General features: G+C 64.8%; 2 protein-coding genes across 2 annotated transcripts; one reads left to right on the top strand and one right to left on the bottom strand.

Annotated features, from left to right (window-relative positions):
• Positions 1-300: 300 nt before the first annotated feature.
• JAK3 (Janus kinase 3) lies at positions 301-12,634 on the top strand. The gene is made up of 23 exons (XM_066566405.1): positions 301-505; positions 1,249-1,372; positions 1,459-1,570; positions 2,120-2,265; positions 2,677-2,959; positions 4,041-4,169; positions 4,847-5,004; positions 5,542-5,653; positions 5,824-6,010; positions 6,599-6,723; positions 6,801-6,935; positions 7,016-7,100; positions 7,193-7,320; positions 7,793-7,931; positions 8,262-8,413; positions 9,266-9,416; positions 9,485-9,624; positions 10,104-10,293; positions 10,672-10,796; positions 11,056-11,228; positions 11,667-11,784; positions 12,009-12,119; positions 12,208-12,634. Exons 1-23 carry the CDS (start codon positions 301-303, stop codon positions 12,322-12,324), a joined length of 3,345 nt encoding a protein of 1,114 aa, XP_066422502.1. The 3' UTR covers positions 12,325-12,634.
• Positions 12,586-25,998, bottom strand: FCHO1 (FCH and mu domain containing endocytic adaptor 1). The gene is made up of 29 exons (XM_066566408.1): positions 25,954-25,998; positions 24,937-25,093; positions 24,210-24,288; positions 23,520-23,611; positions 23,346-23,420; positions 23,127-23,268; positions 22,895-23,047; positions 22,099-22,203; positions 21,576-21,674; positions 21,397-21,493; positions 20,775-20,819; positions 20,626-20,698; positions 20,420-20,441; positions 20,286-20,340; positions 19,638-19,816; positions 19,542-19,566; positions 19,168-19,230; positions 19,039-19,081; positions 18,846-18,937; positions 18,077-18,679; positions 17,410-17,528; positions 16,348-16,453; positions 16,160-16,271; positions 15,341-15,496; positions 14,702-14,834; positions 14,428-14,627; positions 13,585-13,649; positions 13,335-13,499; positions 12,586-12,866 (listed from the first exon to the last, which is right to left on the bottom strand). Exons 3-29 carry the CDS (start codon positions 24,234-24,236, stop codon positions 12,844-12,846), a joined length of 3,069 nt encoding a protein of 1,022 aa, XP_066422505.1. The 5' UTR covers positions 24,237-24,288; positions 24,937-25,093; positions 25,954-25,998; the 3' UTR covers positions 12,586-12,843.
• Between the last annotated feature and the right edge of the window lie 1,403 nt (positions 25,999-27,401).

The raw sequence follows: 27,401 nt of genomic DNA, 5'->3' as shown, positions 1-27,401 counted from the left end.
GGAACCGGGATGGAGCCGGGATGGAACTGGGGATGGAACCGGGATGGAACCGGGATGGAGCCGGGTCCCCCCTGCTCACACCGGGAGCACTGAGGCAGAGGAGGAGCGGCCGGGAGGATGGGACAGGCTGGGAGAGGGGGGCGAAATCCAACCGCGTGCCTCAGTTTCCCCTCCCTCCTTCCCAGGAGGGGCCCATCCCAGCCCTGCGGGTGTTGCTGCTGCGGGGTTTGGCCGCGGGGAGGATGATGAGGGTGGGACAAGGGGGTCACTCCGACTCTCCCTTTCCTTGCAGCGCCTGCCATGGCCCCGCTGGGCGAGGAGACGCCGCTGATCGGGGGCCGCTCCTGCAGCCTCTCGTCGGCCGAGAGCGGGACCCTGCAGGTGTTCCTGTACCACCGGGCCCCCGCCCCGCACCGGGCCCCGGGCAGCGCCGCGGGCACGCTCAGCTTCACCTTCGGCGAGTACACGGCCGAGGAGCTTTGTGTGCGCGCTGCCAAAGCCTGCGGTGAGCGCCGGGCCCCAGGGCACCCGCCGGGGTGGGGGGTCCGGGATGTGGGAATGGGCTCATGGTGTGGGAACGGGGTCCTGGATGGGAAATGGGGTCCTGGATGGGGGAATGGGGTTCTGTTTGTGAATACGGGGTCCTGGATGTGAGGATGGGGTCCTGGATGGGGGAATGGGGTCATGGATGGGAGAATGGGGTCCTGGATGTGGGTACAGGGTCCTGGGTGTGGAGATGGGCTCCTGTTTGTGGGTACGGGGTCCTGGGTGTGGGTACGGGGTCCTGGATGTGGGTACAGGGTCCTGGGAGTGGGGATGGGGTTCTGTTTGTGGGACAGGGTCCTGGATGTGGGAATGGGGTCCTAGGTGTGGGGATGGGGTCCTGGATGTGGAAATGGGGTTCTGGGTGTGAATACAGGGTCCTGGATAGGAGAATGAGGCCCTGGGTGTGGGTATGGGTCCTGGGTGTGGAAATGGGGTTCTGTATTCGTCCTCAGCAGGGAATTCTGGCTGTGAACTCCAGATCCCAGCAGTGGGGTTTGGGCCCTGCCTGTGGGGTTTGGGTCCTGCCTGTGGGGTTTGGGTCCTGTCTGTGGGTTTGGGTCCTGTCTGTGGCCTTGGGGTCCAGTCATGAGCTCAGGATCCATGGGCTCAGCGTCCCGAGCACATCCTTGCCAGGAGATCCTGGCTGTGGCTGTGGGGTCTCAGGGCCACGGGCTCGGGTCCCAGCCCCCTGTGTGTCCCCAGGCGTGCTGCCCGTGTGCCACCCTCTCTTCGCCCTGGCCACGGAGGACCTGAGCTGCTGGTTCCCCCCCAACCATGTGTTCACTGTGGATGAGTCCTGCAGCCAGGTCGTGGTGTACAGGATCAGGTGCAGCTCCCACCCTTCCCTGACATCCCTTGGGGTCGTGGTCTCTGGGGGACACAGCGCTGAGACCCCTCCTCTGTCCCCATCAGGTTCTTCTTCCCCAACTGGTGCGGACTGGGACAGTCCCACCGCTTCCAGCTGCTGAACGGCCGGGCCAGCCCCATCCTGGACTACCCCGTCATTGATTACCTGTTTGCCCAGGTGAGCGCTGCCAGCCTGGCTGCTCCTCCTCCTCCTCCTCCTCCTCCTCCTCCTTCATCCCCCAGGCTCTCTCTGTCTCCTGTGGGGACCGGGATGGTTCCGGGGGTGGTTTTGTGGTGTTCTCTCCTTCTCCTTCTCCTTCTCCTTCTCCTTCTCCTTCTCCTTCTCCTTCTCCTTCTCCTTCTCCTTCTCCTTCTCCTCCTCTTCTTCCTCCTCATCCCCCAGGCTCTCTCTACCACCTGTGGAGACCGGGATGGTGCTGGGGGTGTTTTTGGGGTGTTCTGACCCCTCTTCTCCTCCTCTTCCTCCTCCTCCTCCTCCAGCCTGGGGGATGAGGCTCCTCTCCCCTGGCTCACCTGGAGCTGCTCATGACCACCCCCAGATGGGGTCACTCTGTCCCCTGAGGGGGACACGCCCTGGGGACAGGGAAGCAGAGCCTGGGCAGGATGTGACTCCTGGGGGCTCTGGGACATGAGGGTGACACTGGCACGGTTTGGGGGGGGTCTCAGGAGATGGGAGAGCCCCCCCTGAACCTTGTGCCCTTCCCAGTCCCGCAGTGATTTCATCGGGGGCCGCGTGGCCGTGGGGCTGAGCCTGCCCACGCAGGAGCAGTGCCTGAGCCTGGCCGTGCTGGACATGCTGCGCATCGCCAAGGAGCAGCGGCAGAGCCCCGCGCAGGTCTGCAGCCACGTCAGGTGAGACAGGGACAGTGGCACTCACAGGACCATGTGACACCCCTGGGGACAGCCCGGCATGGCTGGGGATGGCCTGAATGCTATAGGGACAGTGTGGCACCCATGGGGACAGTGTGACACCCCTGGAGACAGCCTGGCATGGCTAGGGACAGCCTGAATCCCATGGGGACAGTGTCACACCCCTGGGGAGAGCCTGAATCCCATGGGGACAGTGTCACACCCCTGGGGACACTGGGACAGCCCCAGGTACAGTGGGATACCCCTGGGGACAGTGTGATAACCTCGGGGACACCCCGACACCCCCGGGGACAGTCTGAATACAATGGGAACAGTGTGACACCCCCGGGGACACCCCGACACCCCCGGGGACAGTGTGACACGCCCCGGGACACCCCCCTCCGCTCCCCACAGCTACAAGTCGTGCCTGCCGGCGCCGCTGCGCTCGCAGATCCAGCAGCACAACTTCGTGACCCGCAAGCGCCTCCGCCGCCGCTTCGGCAAATCCCTGCGGCGCCTGGGGGGCTGCGAGCCGGACGCGCCGCACCTGAAGCTCAAGTACCTGCTGGACCTGGAGCGGCTCCAGCGCCACCGCAGTGAGGAGATTTTCCACGTGCGCTCCCCCGGATCCGCAGCACCCGTCACCATCCACGTGTGCGGTGACAGCGGCGTGGCCTGGAGCTGCAGTGGCTCTGAGGTGCTCCGGTGTTCTGGTCTCTCTGAGTGCCACTGAGGGAACCCCGGCCAGCCCCGAGGCAGTGAACAGCGTGGGGAGGGCACTCTCCCATGCCCTGGGGGTCCAGAGGGCAGCCAGGCTGATCCTGGGGGTACCAAAGGCAGCCAGGCTGATCCCTGAGGGTACCAAAGGCAGACAGGCTGGTCCCTGGGGGTGCCAAAGGCAGCCAGGCTGATCCTGGGGGTACCAAAGGCAGCCAGGCTGATCCCTGAGGGTACCAAAGGCAGCCAGGCTGATCCTGGGGGTACCAAAGGCAGCCAGGCTGATCCTGGGGGGTACCAAAGGCAGACAGGCTGGTCCCTGGGGGTGCCAAAGGCAGCCAGGCTGATCCTGGGGGGTACCAACGGGAGCCAGGGTGATCTTGGGGGTACAGAAGGACAGAAGGCAGCCAGGCTGATCCCTGAGGGTATCAAAGGCAGCCAGGCTGATCGCCTGAAGCAGAGGAGATGCCGGAGCAATGGCAGAGGATAAAGGGGCCGACTCTTAGCAGGGTTTAATCCAAGGTTTATTTCAGGAGCGCCAGGGAGCCACCACAAACCTCATGGGGATCCCACTGAGAGCCCCGGGAGAGGTGCCAAGGTTACATTGAAAGGGAGATGGGAACATAAAGTAGATAATAACATTTTACTGACCAATAAGAAAAATTAAGGTATGGGTACTGGGGAATGGACGTTTAGGACAGGGTATGGAGAAACACTTGGGGGGTGACCCCTGGCCTCTGGCTGATCACTCGATGTCCTGGACAGAAAGTTCTAGATGGAGGGGATGGGATGCTGAGTGATTGACAGAGAGCCAGGGTGGGGATTTGGGGATGATCTCGGCAAAGGAAAGGGATTACACAGGTAAAGGGAGGGGGGTACAATCTGGGTTAAACCATTTGGGAAAAATAGAGGGATATAAAAACAAAACTATTACAAAGTATAAAAACACACTACAACAGGCGTGGCCTGGAGCTGCGGCGGCTCCGAGGCGCTCCGGCGTGGCTGGGCGCGCTGCGGGGAGCTGGCAGGGCGGGGTTGTCACCTTTGCTGTCCCTTCACAGAGCCGCCAGCACTTCTGCGACTTCCCCGACATTGCCGACATCAGCATCAAGCAGGCGGCGAGCCGCGAGGGCGGCGGCCCCGTGGAGAACCGGCTGGTCACCGTCACCAAGGCGGACAACCGGGTGCTGGTGAGCTCGGGAAGGGTTTGGGGAGCCCCGGGAGGGCTGCGGGGGACAAGGGGGTGACACCAAGGCTGGCACAGTGTGAAAAATGCATGTATTTTATGATTGGCTTTTCACGAATATTGAAATGTATATTATATGTGTTGTGTTAGAAAGTGATGCTGTATTAATTCTCTTAAGTACTGTGTTAAATATGGGTTTAGATTATAAAAATTGTTCAAATAGAAACTATGCTATGTAGGATACTTTTTTTAAAGAAAGGACTCGCAGTGAGACAGGAGCCACAGGACAAATAAATCTTTCAGAGAAAAAGAATTTATTGCTCCATTATCAGAAGAAACAAACTTCTTCCTCCCTCGAAGGCGCTGTTAGGATTCAGAGAAAGAAGTTGACACTGGCCAGACAGAATCCTGTATTTGAATGGAATTTATGCATCATGTATGAAGTGTATGAATATGCAACAGGCTGTTGTTTTTAAGGGTTAATCCTCTGTTAACGTGGGTCCTTTTTCAGGCTTGTGCTGCCCAGAAAAGTACCCGGACATGTGTAACTCTTTGTCTCTATTGTCTCATATTGTCCTAATTATTATTACTCTAATCGTATTACTATTTTTTAATAACCATTTTATTACTATTAAACTTTTACAATTTTAAAACCAAGTGACTGGCATTTTTCACACACAGGAGGTGGAGTTTGCCACGCTGCAGGAGGCCCGGTCCTTCGTGGCTCTGCTCGATGGTTACTACCGGCTGACAGCGGATGCCCAGCACTACTTCTGCAGGGAGGTGGCACCGCCACGGCTGCTGGAGGACCTGGAGAACCAGTGCCACGGGCCCATCAGGTGGGCACCGGGACCCCCTGGGCACCAGGAACCCCTGGGAACTGGGTACCGGGACCCCCTGGGCATCCCCGAGCCCGAGGGGATGTGGGGATGGAGGGGACAGAGCGACCCCTGGCCCGGGTGGGGCTCCACAGGGATCTGCTGGGTTTGGGGAGGGGGCACAGGGGTGGGCACAAGGGGTGGGGATAGGGAGGGGACAGAGGAGGGGACAGGGGGGAGCACAGGGGAGGGCACAGGGGGTGGGCACAGGGAATGGGCACAGGGATGGACACAGGAATGGGGACAGGGGAGGACACAGTGGGGTGGGCACAGGGGGGGACAGGGGTTGGGCAAAGAGGAGGGCACAGGGATGGGCACAGAGGGGGACACAGGGGCAGGCACAGGGATGGGCACAGGGAATGGGAACAGGGGTGGGAACAGTGGGGTGGGCACAGGGGGGGACACAGGGGCGGGCACAGGGGGTGGGCACAGGGGGTGGGCACAGGGGATGCCCACGCTGTCCCCATGTGGCACCATGGCCATCCCTGCCCTTGGCAGCGCCGAGTTTGCCGTGAACAAGCTGGAGGCGGCCGGGGGTGCCCCGGGGCTGTTCCTGCTGCGCCGCAGCCCCCAGGACTTTGACAGTTACCTGCTGACCGTGTGTGTGCAGGTGAGACCCCCAGGAGACCCCCGGGACACCGGGCAGGGGGGCTTGGGGGGGGCCACAACCCGGGCACTGGGAGGGCAGCACAGCCCTGGCACCTGCAGGGCGGTGACACGAGGACGCAGGAGGGGTTTGGGGGGGTGCCCCCAATGCTGACCCCGGTGTTTCCCCCCCAGACCCGTTCCAGCCGGGATTACAAACGGTGCCAGATCCGCCGGGACGAGGACGGGCACTGGTGGCTGTCGGGGGTGGCGCGGAGGTTCTGCAGCCTGCGGGAGCTGCTGGGCACCTACGGGCACCACGGGCTGCAGGCCGAGGGGGCACCCATGCGCCTGGAGGTGGCCTGTCCCCCCCGGGCCAAAGGTGACACCAGGGGGGCATCGCAGAGGGGGCTGTGATGTCACAGAGCTGCTGTGATGTCACAGAATTACTGATGTCACAAAGCAGGCTGTGATGTCACAGAACACGTGTGATGTCACAGACCAGCTGTGATGTCACAGAGCGGCTGTGATGTCAAAGCAGATGTGAGGTCAGAGTGGCTCTAATGTCACAGAGCAGTCTGATGTCACAGAGTGGGCTGTGATGTCACAGAATTACTGATGTCACAAAGCAGGCTATGATGTCACAGAGTGGGCTGTGATGTCACAGAACAGGCTGTGATGTCACAGAGTGGCTGTGATGTCACAAAACATGCTATGATGTCACAGAGCAGCTGTGATGTCACAGAACAGGCTGTGATGTCACAGAGCGGCTGTGATGTCACAGAATGACTGACGTCACAAAGCAGGCTATGATGTCACAGAGTGGGCTGTGATGTCACAGAGCAGTTGTGATGTCACAGAACAGGCTGTGATGTCACAGAGCTGCTGTGACATCACAGGGTGGCTGTGTGAGGTCCCCAGGTGGGGGTCCCCTGCCCAAGCCCCCCCTCACGCCCTCTCTGGCCCCCAGAGAAGTCCAACCTGCTGATCGTCCGCAGCGGGGTCCCCTGTCCCCCTGGGTCCCCTCCCGCGCCCCGGCGCCGCAGCCTCCAGCAGATGATGTTCCACAAGATCGACCCCCAGAGCCTGACACGGGTACAGGGCAGGGCAGGGCCACGGGGGGGTGGCACAGGGGGACAGGAACCCCCTGGCAACGTCCCCGTGTCCCCCAGGGCGAGAGCCTGGGCCAGGGCTCCTTCACCCAGATCTACAAAGGCATCAAACGGGACCAGGACGAGGAGGATGGAGCCCGGCAGACCCCGGTGGTGCTCAAGGTCATGGACAGCAGCCACCGCAACTGCCTGGAGGTGAGGGGTGGCACTGCTGCCTGCAGGATGTCACCTCGGGGTCCCTAAGGCCCGCCCTGAGCCCTCTGTCCCTGTCCCAGTCCTTCCTGGAGGCCGCCAGCACCATGAGCCAGCTCTCCCACAAACACCTGGTGCTGCTGCACGGCGTCAGCCTCGGCAAGGACAGTGAGTGTCTGGCGGGGCGGTGGCCACGGTGCCACCTGGGCACCCCTGAGCGCGGTGTGGGCACCCCCTGACCCTCCCCGGGGTGCCCCCAGGTGTGATGGTGCAGGAGCACGTCCAGCACGGGCCCCTGGACCTGTACCTGCGCAAGAACCGGGGTGCGGTGACCACCGGCTGGAAGCTGACGGTGGCCAAGCAGTTGGCCTATGCCCTCAACTACCTGGTGAGCCCACGGTGGTGGGAGGGGGTCCCTGGGGGTCCTGGGGGGCTGGCCTTGGGGTTCTGGCTTTGGGTATGGGGTCCTGTGCTCATCCTCCGTGGGGAATCCAGGTCTGGGTTTGGGGTCCTGGTTCTGGGTTCGAGATCCTGTGTTTATCCTCCATGGGGAGTCCTGGCTGCGGGCTCTGGATCCCAGGTGGATCCCTCATACCCCCACATCCATGGATCCCATGGATCCCCATCCCACAACTCCCACACCCCACATCCAATGGATCCCATGGATTCCCCATCCCACAGCCCCCAATCCATCCGTACCCCACAACTCCCACACCCCCACATCCCACAGATCCCCACCCCACAGCCCCCACATCCCCATATCCCGTGGATCCCACAGATCCCACAGATCCCACAGCCCCCAGCCCACCCCAGTGTGTGGGACCACCCTGAGGGTCCTGACCCCTCTTCCCCCCATCCAGGAGGACAAGAAGATCCCGCATGGGAACGTCTCTGCCAAGAAGGTGCTGCTGGCACGGGAGGGGGACACGGCCGGGGGGAGCCCCCCCTTCATCAAACTCAACGACCCCGGGGTCAGCATCACCGTCCTGGCCCAGGACAGTGAGTCAGGGGTCCTGGGGGGGCTGGCCTTGGGGTTCTGCCTTTGGGTTTGGGGTCCTGTGTTCATCCTCTGTGGGGAATCCTGGCTGTGGGCTCTGGGTCCCAGGTCTGGATTTGGGGTCCCAGTTCTGGGATTGGGATCCTGGTTCTGGGTTTGGGGTCCTGTGCTCATCCTCCAAGCCAGGTCCTGGCTGTGGGCTCTGAATCCCCTTCATCAAACTCACCCACCCTGGGGTCAGTGTCACCCTCCTGGTCTGGGGGGGATCCTGGGGGGTCCTGGAGGTGCTGGGCCCCCACAGTGGGTGCTGAGCAGGGCTGGGCACCCCACAGTGCTGGTGGAGAGGATCCCATGGGTGGCCCCTGAGTGTGTCAGCGACCCCGGGAGCCTGGCACTGCCAGCTGACAAGTGGGGCTTCGGAGCCACCCTCTGGGAGATCTTCAGCGGGGGGAACATGCCCCTGAGCCTGCTGGAGCCCCAGAGGGTGAGGCTGGTCCCAGCATCCTGCTGGATCCTGATCCTCCTGCACTGCCCTGCTGCCTCCTGCCCCATAATGACCCTCCTGCCCCACCCCGTTCCATCCCAACCCTCCTGCCCCATCCCATTCCATCCCAACCCTCCTGCCCCATCCCATTCCATCCCAACCCTCCTGCCCCACCCCGTTCCATCCCAACCCTCCTGCCCCATCCCGTTCCATCCCAACCCTCCCCCCTATCCCACTGTATCCAGACCCTTCTTCCCCAGCCCTCCAGTCCCTTCCTGCTACATCCCAGCCCTTCTTCCCTGCCCAATTCCACCCCGTCCTACCCCATAAACCCATCCCACAAATCCCATCCCATAAATCCCATCCCATCCTTTTCCCTGCTGTGGATCCCATCCCATCCCACAAATCCCATCCCACCCCACAAATCCCATCCCATAAATCTCATGCCATCCCATCCCCTGCTATGGATCCCATCCCATCCCACAAATCCCATCCCACAAATCCCGTCCCACAAATCCTGTCCCACAAATCCAATCCCATCCTACCCTATTCCCTGCTATGGATCCCATCCCATCCCACAAATCCCATCCCATCCCATAAATCCCATCCCACCCCATTCCCTGCTATGGATCCCATCCCATCCCATCCCATTCCCTGCTATGGATCCCATCCCACCCCACAAATCCCATCCCATAAATCCCATCCCATCCCATCCCATTCCCTGCTATGGATCCCATCCCATCCCATCCCATCCCACCTCTCCTGCCCCATCCCACTGCACCCTGCCCCATCTCAGAGCCGTTCAGGGGCTCTTTGAGGGTCCCACACCCCCTGACCCCCCCTTTCCCACAGAAGCTGGAATTCTACCAGAGCCAGCAGCAGCTCCCAGCCCCCCGGTGGCCCGAGCTGGCCGTGCTGGTGTCCCAGTGCATGGAGTACGAGCCCCAGCGCCGGCCCTGCTTCCGCGCCCTCATCCGCGACCTCAACAGCCTCATCACCTCCGGTGGGCACGGGGACGGGCTGGGGGGGCACGGGGGGACCCCACAGCGGCCTCACCCCCCCTCCCCACAGACTACGAGCTGCTCTCGGACCTGTCCCCCGCGGATGTGACGCTCCGGGATGGCTTTTGGGGACACGAGTCCCTGGCCATGAGCCAGGATCCCGAGCAGTTCCAGGAGAGGCACCTCAAGTACATCTCGCTGCTGGGCAAGGTGGGGGCACAGCAGAGACCCCCAGCCCCAAAATTCAGCTCAGCTGCTCTTCCCATCCCGGATTTGGGGTGTGGGACATCCTGGCTGGATCCCGATCCTCCCGCACTGTTCTGCTGCCTCCTGCCCCTCCTGCCCCATCCCACTTGATCCCAGCCCTCGTGCCCCATCCTGACCCTCCTGTCCCATCCTGTTCTATCCCAGCCTTCCTGGGGTTGGGATAGAATCCCAATCCTCCTCAGGCTGTCATCCCTTACAGTCACCTGGCTCTATCAGTCTCCTGGGTCACTCAGTTGTGATTGATTAATTATGCAATTAATGGGGTCATTACCAGCAATCAGAAGAAGTTCTTTTAAACAGTAGCTGTTCTTTACCAGCTGATGCAGGTGTGAAAAGGCAGCTGGGGGGATTTTGGGGTGGGGGATGAGGCACTGGGAATGTGGGGGGCACCCCTAACATCCAATTCCCTGCAAAATTCCCAGGGGAATTTCGGGAGCGTGGAGCTGTGTCGCTATGACCCCCTGGGTGACAGCACGGGCGAGCTGGTGGCAGTGAAGAGGCTGCAGCAGGATTCGGCCAAGGAAATTCGGGATTTCGAGCGGGAGATCCAAATCCTGCACTCGCTGCAGCACGACTTCATCGTCCGGTACCGGGGTGTCTGCTACAGCCGGGGTGAGCTGGGAATGGGGCTGGGAATGAGACAGGGATGGGGCAGGGAATGGGGCTGGGAAGGAGACATGAATGGGGCAGGAATGAGGCAGAGAAGGGGGCTGGGAATGCACAGAGAGTGCACAGGGAATGGGGCTGGGAATGGGCAGGGAATGGGGCTGGGAATGAGCTGTGAATGGGGCAGGAATGGGGCTCTGAATGGGACAGGAATAGACAGGGAAGGGCAGGGAATGGAGAGGGAATTGGGCTGGGAATGGGACAGGGAATGGGACAGGAATGGGGCTGGGAATAGGACAGGGAATTGGGCAGGAATGGGGCTGGGAACGGGGCAGGGATCCCCGATCCCGGCTCCGGCCCTCCCGATGCTGGATTTGGCCTCAGGGATGCGCGGGCTGCGGCTGGTGATGGAATTCCTGCCCAACGGCTGCCTGCGGGATTTCCTGCAGAAGAACCAGCCCCGCCTGGAGCACAGGACGCTGCTCCTCTACGCCTGGCAGATCTGCAAGGTGGGATCGGGGCGGGCACGGGGGAAACGGGGCTGCTGCTGTCCCGGGGTGGGGCTGGAGCAATGCCACGGGTCAGCCACGGGTCATTGTCCAGCCTTGGGGATGCCGCAGGATCCTGTCCCGGCTGGAGCAGTGCCACCCTCACCCCTGGGGCTGTGCTCCAACCAGGATGAGCCCCCAGGGACCCTCACCCGGGGGTTCCCCAGCCCTGGGGACGCTGCCGTGTCCCCGCTCCCCTCGAGCAGCCGCCTCCCGGCAGGGCATGGAGTACCTGGGGGCGCAGCGCTGCGTGCACCGGGACCTGGCGAGCAGGAACATCCTGGTGGAGAGCGACAGCCACGTCAAGATCGGCGACTTCGGGCTGGCCAAGCTGCTCCCGCAGGACAAGGATTACTACGTGGTGCGGGAGCCCGGCCAGAGCCCCGTTTTCTGGTGAGGGGGGCACAGGGGAGGGCTGGAATTCCAGCGGGATCCAGGGCTCAGGATCCCCTTTTCCCTGGGGTTCGGAAACCGATTTTCCCAGAGCTCTGGATCGCCTTTTCCTGGAGCTCAGAACCCACTTTTCCCAGGGCTCAGGATCCCCTTTTCCCAGAGTTCAGAATCCCCTTTTCCTGGGACTCAGAACCCATTTTTCTCAAGGCTTTGGACCCGTTTTTCCCAGAGCTCAGAACCCATTTTTCCCGGGGCTCAGGATCCCCTTTTCCCAGAGCTCAGAACCTGCTTTTCCCGAAGCTCAGAATCCCCTTTTCCCAGCAATCAGACTCCCCTTTTCCTGGGGCTCAGACCCCATTTTTCCCGGGGCTCAGGGTCCCCTTTTCCTGGAGCTCAGAACTCATTTTTCCAGGGTTCTGAACCCGTTTTTCCCGGCAGGTACGCTCCGGAATCCCTGGCTGACAACATCTTCTCCTGCGCCTCCGACGCCTGGAGCTTCGGGGTGCTCCTCTACGAGCTCTTCACCTACAGCTCCAAGAGCAAGAGCCCCTCGGAGGTGACGTTTTCCCTGGAAAGGGCAGGGGGGCCATTCCCACTGGGACCAGCCCCTCACAGCCCTCCTGGTGCTCCTGGGTGTCCCAGAGCTTTTGGGCATCCTGGTGCTCCCAGGTGTCCCAGAGCTCCCGGGTGTCCCGGTGCTCCCGGGTGTCCTGGAGCTCATGGATGTCCCAGTGCTCTCCGGTGTGTCCCGGAGCTCACGGATGTCCCCCGTGCCCGCAGGAATTCCTGCGGATGATGGGCACAGCGAGGCCGCCGCAGATCATCTGCCACCTGCTGGAGCTCCTCAAGGACAACCGGCGACTCCCGGCCCCCGCCGGCTGTCCCCCGGAGGTGACACCGCTGTCCCAGGGCTGGCAGGGGGGTCCCCGGAGTGCCCCTCCTCCCCTGATGGCCCCGCCGTGTCCCTTGTCCCCCCCAGGTGTACGCGCTGATGATGAGCTGCTGGGCCTTCACCCCTGGCGCCAGACCCACTTTTGGGGAGCTTTCCCCCAAAATCGAGGCGCTGCGGGATGGGCGGAGCAAAACTCGGGGGTAGCGCCCCCCCAATCCACGGTGATGCTTCCCTGAGCTTTGAGGGGGCAGCGAGGGGGGACACAGCCCCCAACCCCCCTTTCCCACATCACAACCCCCCTCCCAACCCTTCGGCTTTTCCCCCTTTTTTCCTTGCCCTCCCCCTCCATGGCAGAATTGGGATTGGAATATGGGAATATGGGGTTTATGGGATTTATGGGATTTACGGGATTTCTGGGATTTCTGGGATTTCTGGGATTGGCGCCGCGGCAAGAAGGAGGCAGCAGCCGGCGGGGGGGAATTTATTAGAAAATAAAGTGTTTAATAAAAGAGCAGCTCCTGCTCCCTTCACAGCACAGGGGAGGGTGGCGGGGGGGAGCAGGAGACGACGCAGGGACAGCGACAGGGCGGGGACAGGAGGAGGAGGAGGAGGAAAAGGAGGAGGAGGAGGCGCCCCCTCCCCAGCCCGCCTCCATCCAGTGTTTCCAATTCACACAACCGCGGGAAAAGCCCGGGGGGAGCCCGGGGGGGGTCCGGGAACAGCTCAGGACCCCGCCAGGTAAATCCCTGCGGAGGAAAGGTGGGCACAGAGGAGGGAGGGCACGGCCCCGGCCAGGCACGGGCACTGCCCAGCGGCCGGAGCTCGGTGCCAGCACCCCAAAGAGCAGGGAAAGGACCCTAAATACCCCAGGGAAGGGACCCCGTGCACCTCAAAGATCAAGAAACGGACCCCATGAACCCCAAAGAGCAGAAAAGGAACTCCCCCGTGCACCCCAAGGAGCAGGGAAAGGACCCTAAATACTCCAGGGAAGGGACCCTGAGCACCCCAAAGAGCAGGGAAAGGACACCAGGAACCCCACAAAGCAGAAAAGGGACTCCTGAGCACCCCAAGGAGCAGGGAAAGGACCCTAAACCCCCCAGGGAAGGGACCCCCTGTTCCCCCAGGTCCCAGGGGATGGGGAGAGGACCCCGCACCCCCCAAGGCTGAGGGGAAGGGACCCCCCAGCCCCGTCTCTGTCCCCCCCCCGGCCGTACCTGTAGCAAACCTCTTCTTGACCAGCGACATGCGGTACCCGGCGCCCGCCAGCTCCACCTCCACTCCCGACAAGGTGCTGCCCTCGCTGCTGAACTGGGCGGCCACGGGACTGGGCTTACTGGGCCCCCCCAGCGGCTCCCAGCTGGCCGAGAGCCGCCCACAGCCTGGGGGGGACAGCGCAGGGGTTGGGGGGGTCGGGACGCGGAGCCCCCGCCCCGCGACCCCCGAGCAGGGCGGGCCCGGCCTCACCTCCCTGCCCCGGGGCACCGGGGATGTCCAGCAGCTTCCAGAGCAGCCGCTTCTCCTCCAGGTTCCTGCCGGGATAAGGGGGTGTCCTCAAGCCCCCGCACCCCCAAAATTCAGCCCTTGCTGCCTATCCCCACATCCTGCCTTCCTTACCCCGTCAGCGTCCCCATTTCCCAGTCCAGGTTCCCCATTTCCCATTTCTCCCACCCTGCAGAGATTCAGGACCCCACTCCTGTGCTCCCCATCTTGGGCAAGTTTGGGACCCCCAGTCCTGTGTCCCCTCCACCCTGGGGGAGTTTGGGGCTCCCAGCTCTGTGTCATCCACCCTGTGAAGGCTTGAGAGCCCAGACCCTTCATTCCCCACCCTGTGAAGGTTTGGGACCCCAGACCTTTCATCCCTAACCCCTTTCAGACTCAGGATCCCAGACCCTTCATCCCCCACCCTGTGAAGGTTTGGGACCCCAGACCCTTCATCCCCCACCCTGATAAGCCTCAGGACCCCAGACCCTTCATTCCCCACTCTGTGAAGGTTTGGGACCCCAGACCCTTCACCCCCCCATTCAACCTCAGGACCCCCCATCGCTCCTCTCCCCCCCTGTCCAGGTTCAGGACCCCAGACCCTTCATCACCCACCTCTTTCAGGCTCAGGACCCCAGACTCTCCACCTCCCCCTTGTTCAAGCTCAGGACCCCAGACCCTTCATCCCTGACCCCTTTCACCCTCAGGACCCCAGACCCTTAATCCCCCACCCCTTTCAGCCTCAGGATCCCCCACCCCTCCTCTCCCCCACCCCGCCGCAGCCCAGCCCCGCTCTCTCCCCGTTCCCTCTCTCCCCGTTCCCGTTACCAGCTGGCCGCGGGCTGCAGCCGCAGGTTGGTCAGGGGCTCCTCCACGGGCAGCAGGACGTGCACGTTGCCCAGGGGCACGGGCAGTGCCAGGGCGGCCGCGTTGTAGCCGTACTCCACACTGACCCGCGTGGCCCCGGGCGCGCAGTCCCAGCGCACGCAGAGCCGCAGCGGCGCCGAGCCGGGGCCCAGCCGCGAGAACTGCGGCACATCGGGGGGTTCAGGGGGGCACCGAGACCCTGCCGTGCCCAGGGGGGGTGCCCTGAGGGGCTCACCTGGTACTTGAGCAGCGCCACGTTGTAGTAGGAGGCGGCCGGGCTTTGCTCCGCCTGTTTCTGCAGGTGCCCGGTCAGCGCTGCCATGTTCAGCCAGAAGTCCTTGGTGCTGGGGTCGCTCTGGGAGGGGTCGCTGGGGGCGTGGGGGGAGAGGGGCAGCAGGGTCTGGGTACCCCCAGAAGCTGGCACCCCGGTACCCAGCTCCAAACGATGCCCAGAGCGCTGAGATCCCAAAACTCAGCTCCCCATCGCTGCATTCCCAGCATGCCCAGAGCATCAAAAATCCCAAAATCTCAATACTCAGCTCCCCATCGCTGCATTCCCAGGACACTCACAGCCCTGGAACCCCAAAAACTCTGCTCCCCATCCCTCAGCTCTTGAGGGTATCCCCAGGAAAACAGAGACACTCCGTACCCCAAAACCCACCCCCATCCCTGCATCCATCACTTCCCAAGGTCCCTGTATCCCCCAGACACCCCCTGTACCCCAAAACCCGCCCCCATCCCTGCATCCATCACCTCCCAAGGTCCCTGAATCCCCCAGACACCCCCTGTACCCCAACACCAGCCCCCCACCACTGCCCCCCGCACCTCGCGGGCTGTCCCCCCGGTGTCCCCCCGGTGTCCCCCGTGCCCACACCTGTAGAGCAGCTCGGCGTTGGGCAGGAACTGCTCGATGGCTCCGGCGTTGAGGAGGCGGAAGCTGAGCACGGGCGGGGCCGCGGGGCCGCCGAACACCCGCACGATGCCGGCGGGGAAGGACATGGTCAGCTCCCCTGTCACCTTCACCAGGCAGCTGCGGGGACACGCCGGGGCTCAGGACATGCCCCGGGCAGGACAAGGCGGCTGGAGGGACCCCCATATTTCCAGCTCCCCCTCAGTTTTGGGGTCCCTTCCATGTTTTGGGGTCCATGTTCCAGGATCCCACCCCCCCCCCCCAGTTTTGGGGTCGGATACAGCCCAGGGCTGTGGCTGTGGCCATGGTGACCCCCAGGTTTTTGGGGTCCCCCCCCCCATGTTCCAGGATCCTCCCCCATGTTCCAGGATCCCTCTGCGGTTTTGGGGTCTCCCCCATTTTTGGGGTCCCTCCCCCATTTTTGGGGTGCCCATTTGGGTTTGGATACAGCCCAGAGCCGTGGCCATGGCCATGCTGACCTCCATGTTTTGAGGTCCCCCCCCCGTTCCAGGATCCCCCTGCGGTTTTGGGGTCTCCCCCCATTTTTGGGGTCTCCCCCCATATTTCCAGCTCCCCCCCCAGTTTTTGGGGTCCCTCCCAGGTTTTGGGGTCCCCCCCCCGCGTTTTTGGGGTGCCCCGAGTAAGGTTTGGATACATCCCAGGGCCCCGAGGCTCCCGGCTGGAACGGAGCGAGCGACGTCCCCGAGCTCCGAGCAGCGGCTGCACCCCCACAGCACCCCTGGGACACCCCCAAATCCTCTGAACGCCGGGACCCCCCCGTACCTGTCGGCGTCGCGCCCCTTGAAATAGGCGTGCACGTACTCGGTGAAGGCGGTGGCCACGGGCAGCGCGTCCTGCGAGCCCAGCACCACGGGGCTTGGACCGCGCGACAGCCCTGGCGAGGGGGCAGAGGGGTCAGCGCAGGGCTGGCACCCCCAGCCCAACCCCCCCGGGATCCCCCCGGGACGCACCGAGCGCCGGCGGGGCCACGGTGAAGAAGCCGCGCTCGCTCAGGCTGGCGGGAGCCGAGTGCGAGGGGCCGCAGCTCCAGGAGGGCGAGGGGCTCAGCGAGCGCGACTGCCGGGGCAAGGCGGGCTGGGGTGGGTGTCTGCACACCCGCACCCCCGGATTCTGCATCCTTGAATCCCTGCACCCGTGAATTCTGCAGCCCCGCACCCCGAATTCCGCATCCCTGCAACCCCGTATCCCCGAATTCCACATCCTCGCACCCCCGAATTCCACATCCCTCCATCGCCAAATTCCGCATCCCTGCACCCCTGCATCCCCGAACTCCAAATCTCTGCACCCCTGAATTCCACATCCCTGTATCCCCGCACCCCCAAATTCCACATCCCTGCACCCCTGAATTCCACATCCCTGCATCCCCGAACTCCACATCCCTGCATCCCCAAATTCCACATCCCTGCACGCCCGAATTCCACATCCCTGCATTCCCAAAATCCTGCATCCCTGCATTCCCACATCCTCAATCCCCGAATTCCCAAATCCTGCATCCCCCAGCCCTGAACTCCCAAACTCGGTATCCCTGCAAACCACGCCCCTGAATCCTTGTATCCCCAAATTCCCACATCCCTGAATTCCCAGATCCCTGAATCCCCACATCCCTGAATCCTCAAATTCCCACACCCCGAATTCCAACATCCCCAAATTCCCACACCCCCAAATTCCCCCACTCCAAATTCCCACACCCTCGAATTCCTGCATCCCCAAATTCCCACATCCCTGAATCCCCACACATCAAATTCCTACACCCCGAATCCCCACACCCCCAAATTCCCACACCCCCTCACCCTCAAATTCCCACCCCCTCCATCCCACCCCCTTCACCCGTCCCCATCCCCTTCCCCTTTCTCCTTCCCCAGGGAATCTCCTCCCAGTGCCCCCTTCCCCGCGCTGCCATTCCCATACTGGGAGCACTGGGAAGCCGGGGCGTGTCTGACCGCCCCTCCCGGGGGTCCCCGCGCCCCTCCCCAGCCCGGGGGTCCCCACGCCCCCCCAGCCCGGCCCCGCACCAGGTCGCTGTTGCTGCCCGCGGCCGGCCCGGCCGGCGGCCGCTTGGTGCGGGAGCGGCGCGGGGGGGCCACGAGAGGAACGTCCCGGGGGGCAGCGCTGGGCCAGGAGGGCACAGAATCTGGGGGGGGGCACGAATGGGGGGGTGAGGGGAGAGCCCCGACATGGCCGGACCCCCCCCCCCCTCCCCGGAATCCAGGACCACCCCCCAGGAATTGGGCAGGGCTCGATTTTGGGGTGGGGGGTGGAGTTGGGGTGATGGGGGGGCAGAGTTGGGGGTGAGGAGGGCAGATTTTGGCATTATGGGGGCAGATTTAGGTGTTTGGGGGGGCAGGGTTAAGGGTAATGGGGGGCAGAGTTGGGGGCTATGGGGGGCACAGTTTGGGTTAATTGGGGGGCAGAATTTGGGGTCATGGGGGGCACAGTTCAGGTTAATTGGGGGGCAGAATTTGGGGTCATTGGGGGGGTAGAGTTTGGGGTCACTCAGGACAGAGTTTGGGGGTTATGGGGGGCACAGTTCAGGCTAATTGGGGGGCACAGTTCGGGGTCATGAGGGCTGATTTAGAGGTAATGGGGGCCCAGGGTTAAGGATAATGGGGCGGGGGGCAGAGTTGGGGGCTGTAGAAGTCACATTTAGGGGCAACATGGGGCAGCACTCCCCCCACTCACCCGGCTCCGACTGCAGAGGGGGGGTCCCAGCCGTGCCCCCCTCGCTCAGCCTGGTCCCCGGCCCTTGGCAGCCCCAGGGAGAGGGGCTGGAGGACTCCCCCCCGCTCGGGGGGGCCGGCGAGGAGGACGATGAGGAGGCCGAGTTGGAGGAAGGACGCGTCGGGGGGGGCTGCTCCCCACCGGGGCTGCGGGGTCTGCCCCAGACCGGGGGGTCCCCAAAAGGGTCCGGCGAGGGCGCTTCCCGTGGGGCGGGGCCGCTGAGGCAGCGGCTGCGACCCCGGGGCGCGACCCCCGCCTCCCCCCAGAGCCCCTCGGCGCCGGGGCCGCTGAAAACGGCGAAGTTGGGGGGCTCGGGGAGGCGGCCGGAGGGGCTGCGGGGCCGCGGGGCCCAGGCGCTGCTGCTGCTGCTGCTGCTGGCGGGGGGCGGCTCCGCTTTGGGGCCGGGGCTCTGCGGCGTCCCTGGCTGCGGGGTCCAGGGCCGGGAGTCCGGGGAGGGACCGGGCGCGGGGTGCGAGGGCGAGTCCAGCCCCGAGTCCTCCACGTTCTCCGGGGACGAGGAGGAGAAGGGCGACGAGGATGAGGTGAGGACGTAGGAGCGGGGGGCTGCGGGACAGCCCCGGTCAGAGCGCAGCCCCTGCCCTGCCCTGCCCCGCCGGGGTTCCCGTCCCGCCCCCCAAATCCTCACCCAGGAATTCCCCCGTTCCCATCCCGACCCCCAAATCCTCACCCGGGAATTCCCCCATTCCCATCCTGACCCCCAAATCCTCACCCGGGAATTCCTCTGCCTCCAACGCCGACTCCAGGGGGGGCCCAAAGAGCTCGGCTGAGGGTGGCGTGTCCTGGGGGGGCTTCCCGGGGCCGCTGGGACAGGGACAGAGTGGGGGGGCTCAGAGCCTGCTCGGGACCCCCCAGGAATGGGGGGTGGCCACCCCATGGCACCCCAATCCTTCCCTGTCCCCTACCTGTTCACCTGCGCCGCTGGGAGAGCCCTCCCCGTGCTGTCACCTGCAGGGAGAGGGGACACTGCGCTGCACCCCACATGGACCCCTCGTGTGCCCCCCAAATCCTCAGGACCCCCAGCCCAGTCTCACCTGCTGCCAGTGTCCCCTCGGGGTCTGTGTCACTGCAGGCCGGGGTCAGGGACACTGTGTGACCTGCGGGGGGGGGATGTCACCGTGAGGGGACACGGAGCCACGGGGACCCTGGGGTGGCTCAGGAAGGGTGGGGTGTCCCCAAGGAAGGGGGCTTAGGAGGATGTGATGTCCCCAGAGACTGGGTTTAAGGAAGGGTGGCATTGTCCCTAAGGAAGGGGGCTCAGGAATGATGTGATGTCCCTAAGGAAAGGGGCTCAGGAAAGATGTGATGTCCCCAAGAAGGGGGTCAGGAAGGATGAGATGTCCCCAAGCAGTGGCTCTCAGCCTCGGTGCCACCCCCCAGGCCACCACACACCCGCAGTGCCACTTACGGGACGCCTGCCTCCTGACGGTGCCCTGCAAGAGAAGGGGACAGGGGTGAGGTGACCCCGGGAATTCTGGGGGTCCCCACAGCCCCCCAGGCTCACCCCAACGCCGGGGGCCAGGATGAGATTCCCCACGGTGGCCTTGAGCTGCTCCACGGCGGCCTCGGCGCTGCCGGGCGCCTCCCGCGGCTGCACCGGTTTGATGTGGACGTAAAACTTGCGCGGCTCGTCCTCGTCATAGTCGGAGTCGCTGGAGGAACAGCCGGGATTCTCCACCTCACCTGAGCCCATGTCAAGGCAATGCCTGGCTGGAATCCCCCTTGGATCCCCCAAAAATGCCCAGTCAGATTTCCCCTTGGATTCCCCACAAATGCCTGGTTGGAATTCCCCTGGATCCCCCAGAAATCCCTCCTTGGAGTTCCCCTTGGATCCCTCAAAAATCCCCAGTTGGAATTCTCCTTGGATTCCCCAAAAATGTCTGGTTGGAATTCCCATGGATCCCCCAGATATCCCCAGTTGGAATTCTCCTTGGATCCCCCAAGTATCCCTGCTTGGAATTCCCTTCGGATCCCTCAAAAATCCCTGGCTGGAATTCTCCTTGAATCCCCCAAAAATCCCCGCTTGGAATTCCCCTTGGATCCCCCCCCACAAGAAAAAAAGCCTGCTTGGAATTGTCCTTGGATCCCCCAAAAATCCCTGCTTGGGGTTGCCCTTGGATCCTCCAAGAATCCTCCCCTTTTCCAAGGATACTGCGGGCGCTGTCCGGGCGCACGGTGAATCCATCCTCGTCCACCTCAGGGCAGCCCTGCAGGGACACACCCCGACATTCCCAGTGCTCCCAGTTTGGGAATGACGGCGCCGGGGCGGAGCACTGGGACACTCACCAGGTCGTTATCCGGAGATTCCCTGGGGAATGAGGGGGAGAGTCAGGGGATGTGGGAATTCAGGGATGTAGGGATGTCGGAAATCAGGGATGCAGAAATTCGGGGATGTGGGAATTCGGGGATGAAACAATGCAGGGATGCCGGGACATGGAATGTGGGAATGCAGGGATGCAGGAACTCTGGGATGCGGGGATTGAGGCTCTTACACAGCATCACGCTCCCGCTCCTTACGGCTCAAGCCCGGGATCCGGAACGCTTTGCTCCGGCTCCTCTTGGGTCCTGGGGAAAGCGGGAGCAGGGTGAGGAAGGGCCTCCGCAGTCCCCGGGACTCCCAGCTGGATGCAGACGTACTTGCCTTCCTGCGCTGGAGCCAGCCGGTACTCGTCGAAATCCAACGCTCCTGCCATGGAGAGTGGGATCAGCCCAGGATCAACCCAGGATCAGCCCAAGATCAGCCTGGGATCAGACTGGGATCAACTTGGGACCAGCTGGGATCAACCCGGGATCAACCCAAGTCAGCCTGGGATCAACCCAGGATCAGCCAGGGTCAGGCTGGAATCAGCCTGGGATCAGCCTGGGATCAGCCCGGGATCAATCCGGGACCAGCCTGGGACCAGCCTGGGATCAACCCAGGATCAGCCTGGAATCAATCCGGGACCAGCCTGGGATCAGCTTGGCATCAACCCAGGATCAGCCAGAATCAACCCAGGATCAGCCAGAATCAGCCTGGGAACAGCCCGGGACCAGCTGGGATCAACCTGGGATCAGGCCATGATGAGCCAGGAGCAGCCGGGATCAACGCACAATGAGCCAGGATCAGCCCAGGATCAGTCTGGGATCAACCCGGGACCAGCCCAGGATTAGTCAGGATCAGCTGGGATCAGCCCAGGATCAGCCAGAATCATCAGGGATCAACCCAGGATCAACCCGGGATCATCAGGGGCCCATCCCCGCCCAGGTGGGACCCCCAGGCTCACCTGGCCGCTCTCTCCCCGTGCCCTTGCTCTCGGCAAACCTCCGGAGCAGCATCTCCGTGCCGATGTTCTCCACGTTCTGCTTGAACTCCTCGTGGACCTGGGGGGGCAAAAAGGGAAGGGGACATGGAATAAAGAGGGGAAATGGGAATGGGGAGGGGGTCACTCACCTGGGGACTCACCTGGCCGATCTGGACGTGGGTGTCCTCCACGGAGTGCGAGTAGGAGCCGATGAGCCCCTTCATGTGCCGCAGGTGGGCTTCTTCCACCTCCTGGAAGCGCTGGAGCGGGGAAAAACAGCGGTCAGGAAGGGGGGGCATCCCCAGGGATCAGCAGGTGGGCAGGGAAGGGTTTGGGATGTGTGGGATGTTCCCAGGTGGGCAGGGAAGGGTTTGGGATGGGTGGGATGTGTCCCCAGGGATTCCATCTCTTCCCAAATCCCACCAATGCCCATCCACACCCAAATCCCATCAGTTCCCATCCCTTTCCCAGTTCCCATCAGTTCTCGTCCCTTCCCAAGTCCCAGAAGAGCCCATCCCTGCCCACATCCCAGCCATACCCATCCTTTCCCCAGTTCCCATCAATGCCCACCCCTCTCCCAGTTCCCATCTGTGCCCACCCCTCTCCCAGTTCCCACCAGTTCCTATCCCTCTCCCAGTTCCCACCAGCTCCCAGCCCTCTCCCAGGGGTGCCAGCCGTGCCCACCATGGCCGAGTCCAGCATGCGCTGCTCGAAGTCGGCGCGGGCAGCGTTGTATTTTTCCACCGCCCTCCGCAGAGCCTCGCCCGCCTTCCGTGACTTCAGCTCCGCCTGCGCCACCGCCGGGCACGGGGACAGCCAGGGACAAGGACAGGGATCGTCAGGAATGGGACAGAGACCACCAGGGGGGACAGGGGACAGCCAGGGACAGCCAGGGACAAGGACAGGGATCGTCAGGAATGGGACAGGGGACAGCCAGGGGGGACAGGGGACAGCCGGGGGACAATAGGGACAAGGCCAGGGATCGTCAGGAACAGGACAGGGACTGTCAGGGAGGGGACAGGGAACGGCAAGGAACAGCTGAGAAAAGGACAGGGATCGTTAGGGAGGGTACAGAGGACAGCCAAGGGACAGCCAGGGGAATGACAGGGATCATCAGGAACAGGACATGGGACAGCCAAGGGACAGCCGGGACAAGGTAAGGGATTGTCAGGGAGGGGACAGGGGACAGCCAGGACAAGGACAGAGACCATCAGGGAGGGGACAGGGACCTCCTGGGGGGTACAGGGACTCCAGGCAGGGGACAATGATCACTGTGGCACAACAGGACCATCGAGGGAGGGTCAAGAATCACCAGGGAAGGGACACGGACCACTGAGGGGAGTGACAGGGACAGCAGGGAGGAGGCAGAACCACCACGAGGGAAAGGGACCACCAAGGACGGGACAAGAACCACCAACAGGAATTAGGGACCACACAGAGGGACACGGGGACCCTGAGGGGGGGACACTGGGGGTGGCACCTTGTCGATCTCCTTCTGGCTGGTGCCCTCCTTGCGCAGCCGCTCGTACTCCTGGCACTTGCTGTGGTAGCTCTCCTTGGACTTGGGCAGCAGCTGGGCCACCCCGTGCAGCAGCTGCACGGCCTCCAGCGTCCCTGCCACCTCCTCCTTGGACTGTGGGGACACAGCAGCGTGGGCAGGGCTGGCTGGGGACGCCGGGGAGGGGACAGGGCCGGGGAGGGGACGGCGCTACCTTCTTGTGCACCCGGCCTTGCTCCTCGCCGTAGCGCGAGATCTCCTTGATGAGGTCGTGCAGCTTCTTCATCAGCTCCAGGTGGCACAGGGCCAGCTTGTCCGAGGAGATGCGGAAAACCTCCCACAGAGGCGCGAAGGTCCTGCTCGGGGGGCCACCACAACGGTCACCAGGGGGTCCCCAAAGCCACCTCAAGGTGCCCCAGACCCCTCCCCATACCCCAGCTGGGTCCCGTTCGTGGCCATCTTCGACAGCTTCACCATGGCCTTGGCGTAGTTCTCCTCGATGGCGGCCCTGGGGATGGTGGGGAGGGGGATTTAGGATGGAACCAGGGTTTTGGGGACCCCCCAAAGGGTTCTGGGGAGCCCCCAGGGTGTCCCCAGCCCCGGGTACCTCTCCCGGACGAAGTCAGCGAGCTCCTTGGTGGAGATCTGCCCGTGCTTCATGTTGTGGTAGAGGACGTCGAAGCCGTGGTTCTTCTCACCCTGCCAGGGGAGCCCCCCCACTCAGATCCCAAATCCCAAGGGACCCCCACACCCCCTTTTCCCTGGGAGCAGCGTCTGGAGCGGCCCAAACCCCCCCCAAAATTGGGGTGCTGAATTTCCCCCCCCCCCGCCCCGACTCCAAACCAGCCCTCCCTAGGACAGGCTGGGCAGAACCCCAAAAATCCCCGGGGTTATTTCGGGTGCTGCCCCACACCCACAAAGTGGCTCCACCTCAGCCCCCACCCACCCCCCACAGCCGCGCTGGGGGTGCAGGTGAACCCCCAGGGGAAACTGAGGCAGGAGGAAGAGGAAGGTGGCGGCAGCCGCCGGATGAACCAGGAAGCGCCGGCCACGCGACTTCCCCCGCCCCCCCCATCGGGCTGGGGACCCCCAGGGAGGGGGGGACAGTGATGTCACCACGGCGGGGAGACCCCCCGACCACCCCCCCACACCGCCCACCCCCCAATTAATTAATAAACAGCGTTAATTAAGGTGCCGGGCTTTGAAAATTCACCTCCCCCAAGGGCGGGGGGGCCTCTGAGGGTGGGGGGCACCCACGGAGGGGTGGGGGGCACCCAAGGCGGGTGTCCCAGCTTACCCAGAAGTGCTCGGTGAAATAGGACATCTTGGAGGGGGGGGCAGCGGCGCGGGGACCCCGCAGCTCAACTCCCGGCGCCCTGGGGGGACACCGGGACATTACCGGGGGAGGGGTCCGGGGGGGCTCCGCGGGGTCGCACCCACCCGTTTTTCTCGGTTTTGCCGGGAAAACGCAGCCCCGTGGTCATGGAAACCGCAGAGTCCCCCCCAGCGCTGCTCCTTGCCAGCGACCCCTCCCCAAGGTGTGCGGCACCCCGGGGTACCGGGGGGGCACCGGGGAGGGCACCGGGGGGGCCCCGGAGCGGCGCTGGGCCCGACACCAGATACGCAGATCAATAATAAATGAGCGGCTGCTGCGTGCGGCGGCGGCTGCTCCCACACCCGGCCCTGCCCGTGCCCCCTGGGCCCCCCCAAAAACTCCCCCCAAAACACCCCCGCACCCCCAGGAACCCCCGCCCCACAGAAAAAATGATCCAAGCATCCCGACCCCCCCCCTAAATTTGCCGTGCTGGGGATCCCCGAGCAGAGCAGCCCCCCAGGCATTCAGTGGGGGGACCCCCAGATGTGCCTCCCACCCCAGATGTGCCCCCCACCTTGGGCTGTGCCCCCCCCAACCCCGGTCTGTGCCCCCCCCCCGAACCCGCTCCCCATCATGCACCGGAGAAAAACAGGAAACCCCAAAAATTCGCGCCTGGTTGGCGCCACCGGGGGAGGCCCCCCCGACTCACCCTGAGCTGTTGGGGGGTTCGCGGGGCCCCCCCGAGCATCCTCGGCGTGCCGAGGGTCTGGAGGGGTTCAAGGGGGGGGGTCAGGGCACGCTGCAGCCCCCCCAAACCCGCTCCGAGCCCCCGCCGCTGCCCGGTCCCTCCTCACGGGTTCCGCCACCTGTGTCACGAGCGGGGCGGGCTCAGCGCGGCCACCCGGTAAAAGGGGGGGGAGAAAAGCTGGGAGGGGTCTCGGGGGGGGGCTCGGGGCCCGCAGGAATCCCCCCCCCCCCCAGCCCCGCCGGTCCCGGGCGGCCGCAAACGCCACGAACGCGCCGCCGGCCAAAGTCCCCGCGGCCACCGAGTCCCCGAGCGGGACGGGGGGTGCGGGGTGGGGGGAGCTGCGGCACCGGGACCCCCCCCGCGCCCCAAAACCGGGCGGTTCGGGCCACCCGCAGCCGTGACCTTCAGCGCGGGGCGCGGGGGACCCCCCCGGAGGATGCGGGGGGACGGGAAGGGGAGGGCCCGGTTCGGGAACGCGGGGGGGGCTGCGCACCCCAAAACCCCCCGGGATCGGGAGGCACCACGGGGGTTTTTATTTTTGGGGCGTGCACCCCTAAAATGAAAAAGGAGGGAAAGCGCCGAGCGGAGCCCTGCACCTGCAGCGCGGGGAGGCGGCGGGGGGGCCGCCCGCAGCACCGGGAGCGGGCTCGTGGCCAGCGGGGGCTGCACCGGTGCACCGGGGCGTTATTAACGGTGGGCGCCGGGGCGGCGCGGTGCGGTGCGGTGCAGCGGGGCGCGGTGCACAGCGAGGGGAGGGGGGGGATCCCCGGTACGACGGGGGCGGCGCGGGGATGCACCCTCGCACCCCGGTGAGGGCGATGCTGCGGGGGCGGCGGGGGGGAACCCGCGCGGGAACGGCGGGGCCGGGGGAGCTGCGCGGCGGGGCCGCGGCGGGGGCACTCCGGGACGGGACGGGACCCCCGTGCGGGGCGCGGGGCCGGGGCGCGGTGCCCGCTCCGGAGAGGACGCGGGACTCACCTGCGGGGCCGCCGCCCCCGCCCCGCTCCGCTGCCGCCGCCGCCCCGGGACCGCGGCGGGACCGCGCTGGGGGCGGTGCTGGCCACGCCCCCTCCCCCCGAGCAGCGCCTCCATTGGCCGGCGCGCCCGGCAGCGGTGACCGCAGCCAGCGGCCGCCGCTTCCCATTGGTCGAGGCGCCGCCGCGCCGCGCGCGGGGAGGGGGCTCATTTGCATTTTTAAAGCGGCCGCCGCCCCAAAGCGCGGCGGGAGCGGCGCGGGGGGAGATGCGCGAGCGGAGCCGCCGGTACCGGAGAGCGGCACTGGAGCTGGAGCTGCCGCCGTCCCCCCGGGTGTCACCCATCCCGAGCTGTCACCCCCCTCCCGGCACTGCCGCCACCGCGCGCGCTCCGCCCCCCGAGCTCCCGGTGCAGCTCCCGGGGCGGCGGCTCCCCCACGACCCTGCCGGTGTCACCGCACCCGCGGTGCCCAGCTGTGTCCCCCCCCTACACCCGCCGCCGGTGCCAGCCGGTGCCTCGCACCCCGCTGAGCTCATGGCCCGGCTGTCACCGGCTGTCACCGGCGCAGCTGCGGGAGCGTCCCCGCGGGCAGGGACCCGGCGGAGGGCGGGGGATGTGGGGGACATTCCCGTATCCCCGTCGGGAATCCACCGAACATCCCGCCGAGACGGGGGACGCGCCGGCCCCGCGGTGCCACCGGAGCCGGGACGGCGGGGACGTCACGCGGCGGTTTCGGTTACGCCGCCTTTTGTCCCGGCGACACCTGGCAGGTGCCACCGCGCCCGGATGGCAGTGCCAGGCCCAGCCGGTGGCACCGCGGCAGCGCCGGTGGGCTCGGGGCCGGGGGGCTGGAGACCCCTCCCCAGCTCCACGCACGGCTCCGCCAGGGTCAGGCCTCTGCTGGCTCTGCCACCGCGGGCGCTGTCACCCCCTCGGCCCCGCGGTGTCCCCCGGAGAAGCCCCCGCTGGGACCCCTCCCCAGAACCCAAAGCCACTGGGACCAGTCAGAGCAGAGTGGGGGGCTCAGAGGGGGCTGGGGGGACAGGGACAGCCCTGGGGACAGCCCCGAGCCTGGGGCTGTCACACCTGGGCTCCAGGGGAGCCAACCCCCCCTGAGCCCCCTCCCCAAAACAGCCCCGCTGGAGCAAAGGGCTGGGAACCAGGGGATTTTGGAGAAGGGGAGGTTTGGGATTGGCTGGGGGGGGGTGGGAAGGGGAATTTGGGGGTGGGCACGCGGGGCTTTGAGGGGGTTTTGTCCCCTGGTCCTGCCAGCCCCGTGCTGCCCACAGGGCTGAGCACAGGGACCCCCCCGCAGCACCGAGGAGGCTTCGACCCCCCCTCCCAAAAATCCCCCCAAAATCCGCGGGGGCTGAAGGCAGCGGGTGCAGCCCCCTCCTCCTCCTGCTGCTGCTGCTGGTGGGGCCGGGGGCGGCGGGGCTGGGATGCAGGGA

This window comes from Molothrus aeneus, chromosome 27, assembly GCF_037042795.1.
Source record: "Molothrus aeneus isolate 106 chromosome 27, BPBGC_Maene_1.0, whole genome shotgun sequence".
Classification (NCBI taxonomy): domain Eukaryota; kingdom Metazoa; phylum Chordata; class Aves; order Passeriformes; family Icteridae; genus Molothrus; species Molothrus aeneus.
Note: the sequence above shows the minus strand (reverse complement) of the source record. Positions and strands in the feature narration are given on the sequence as shown.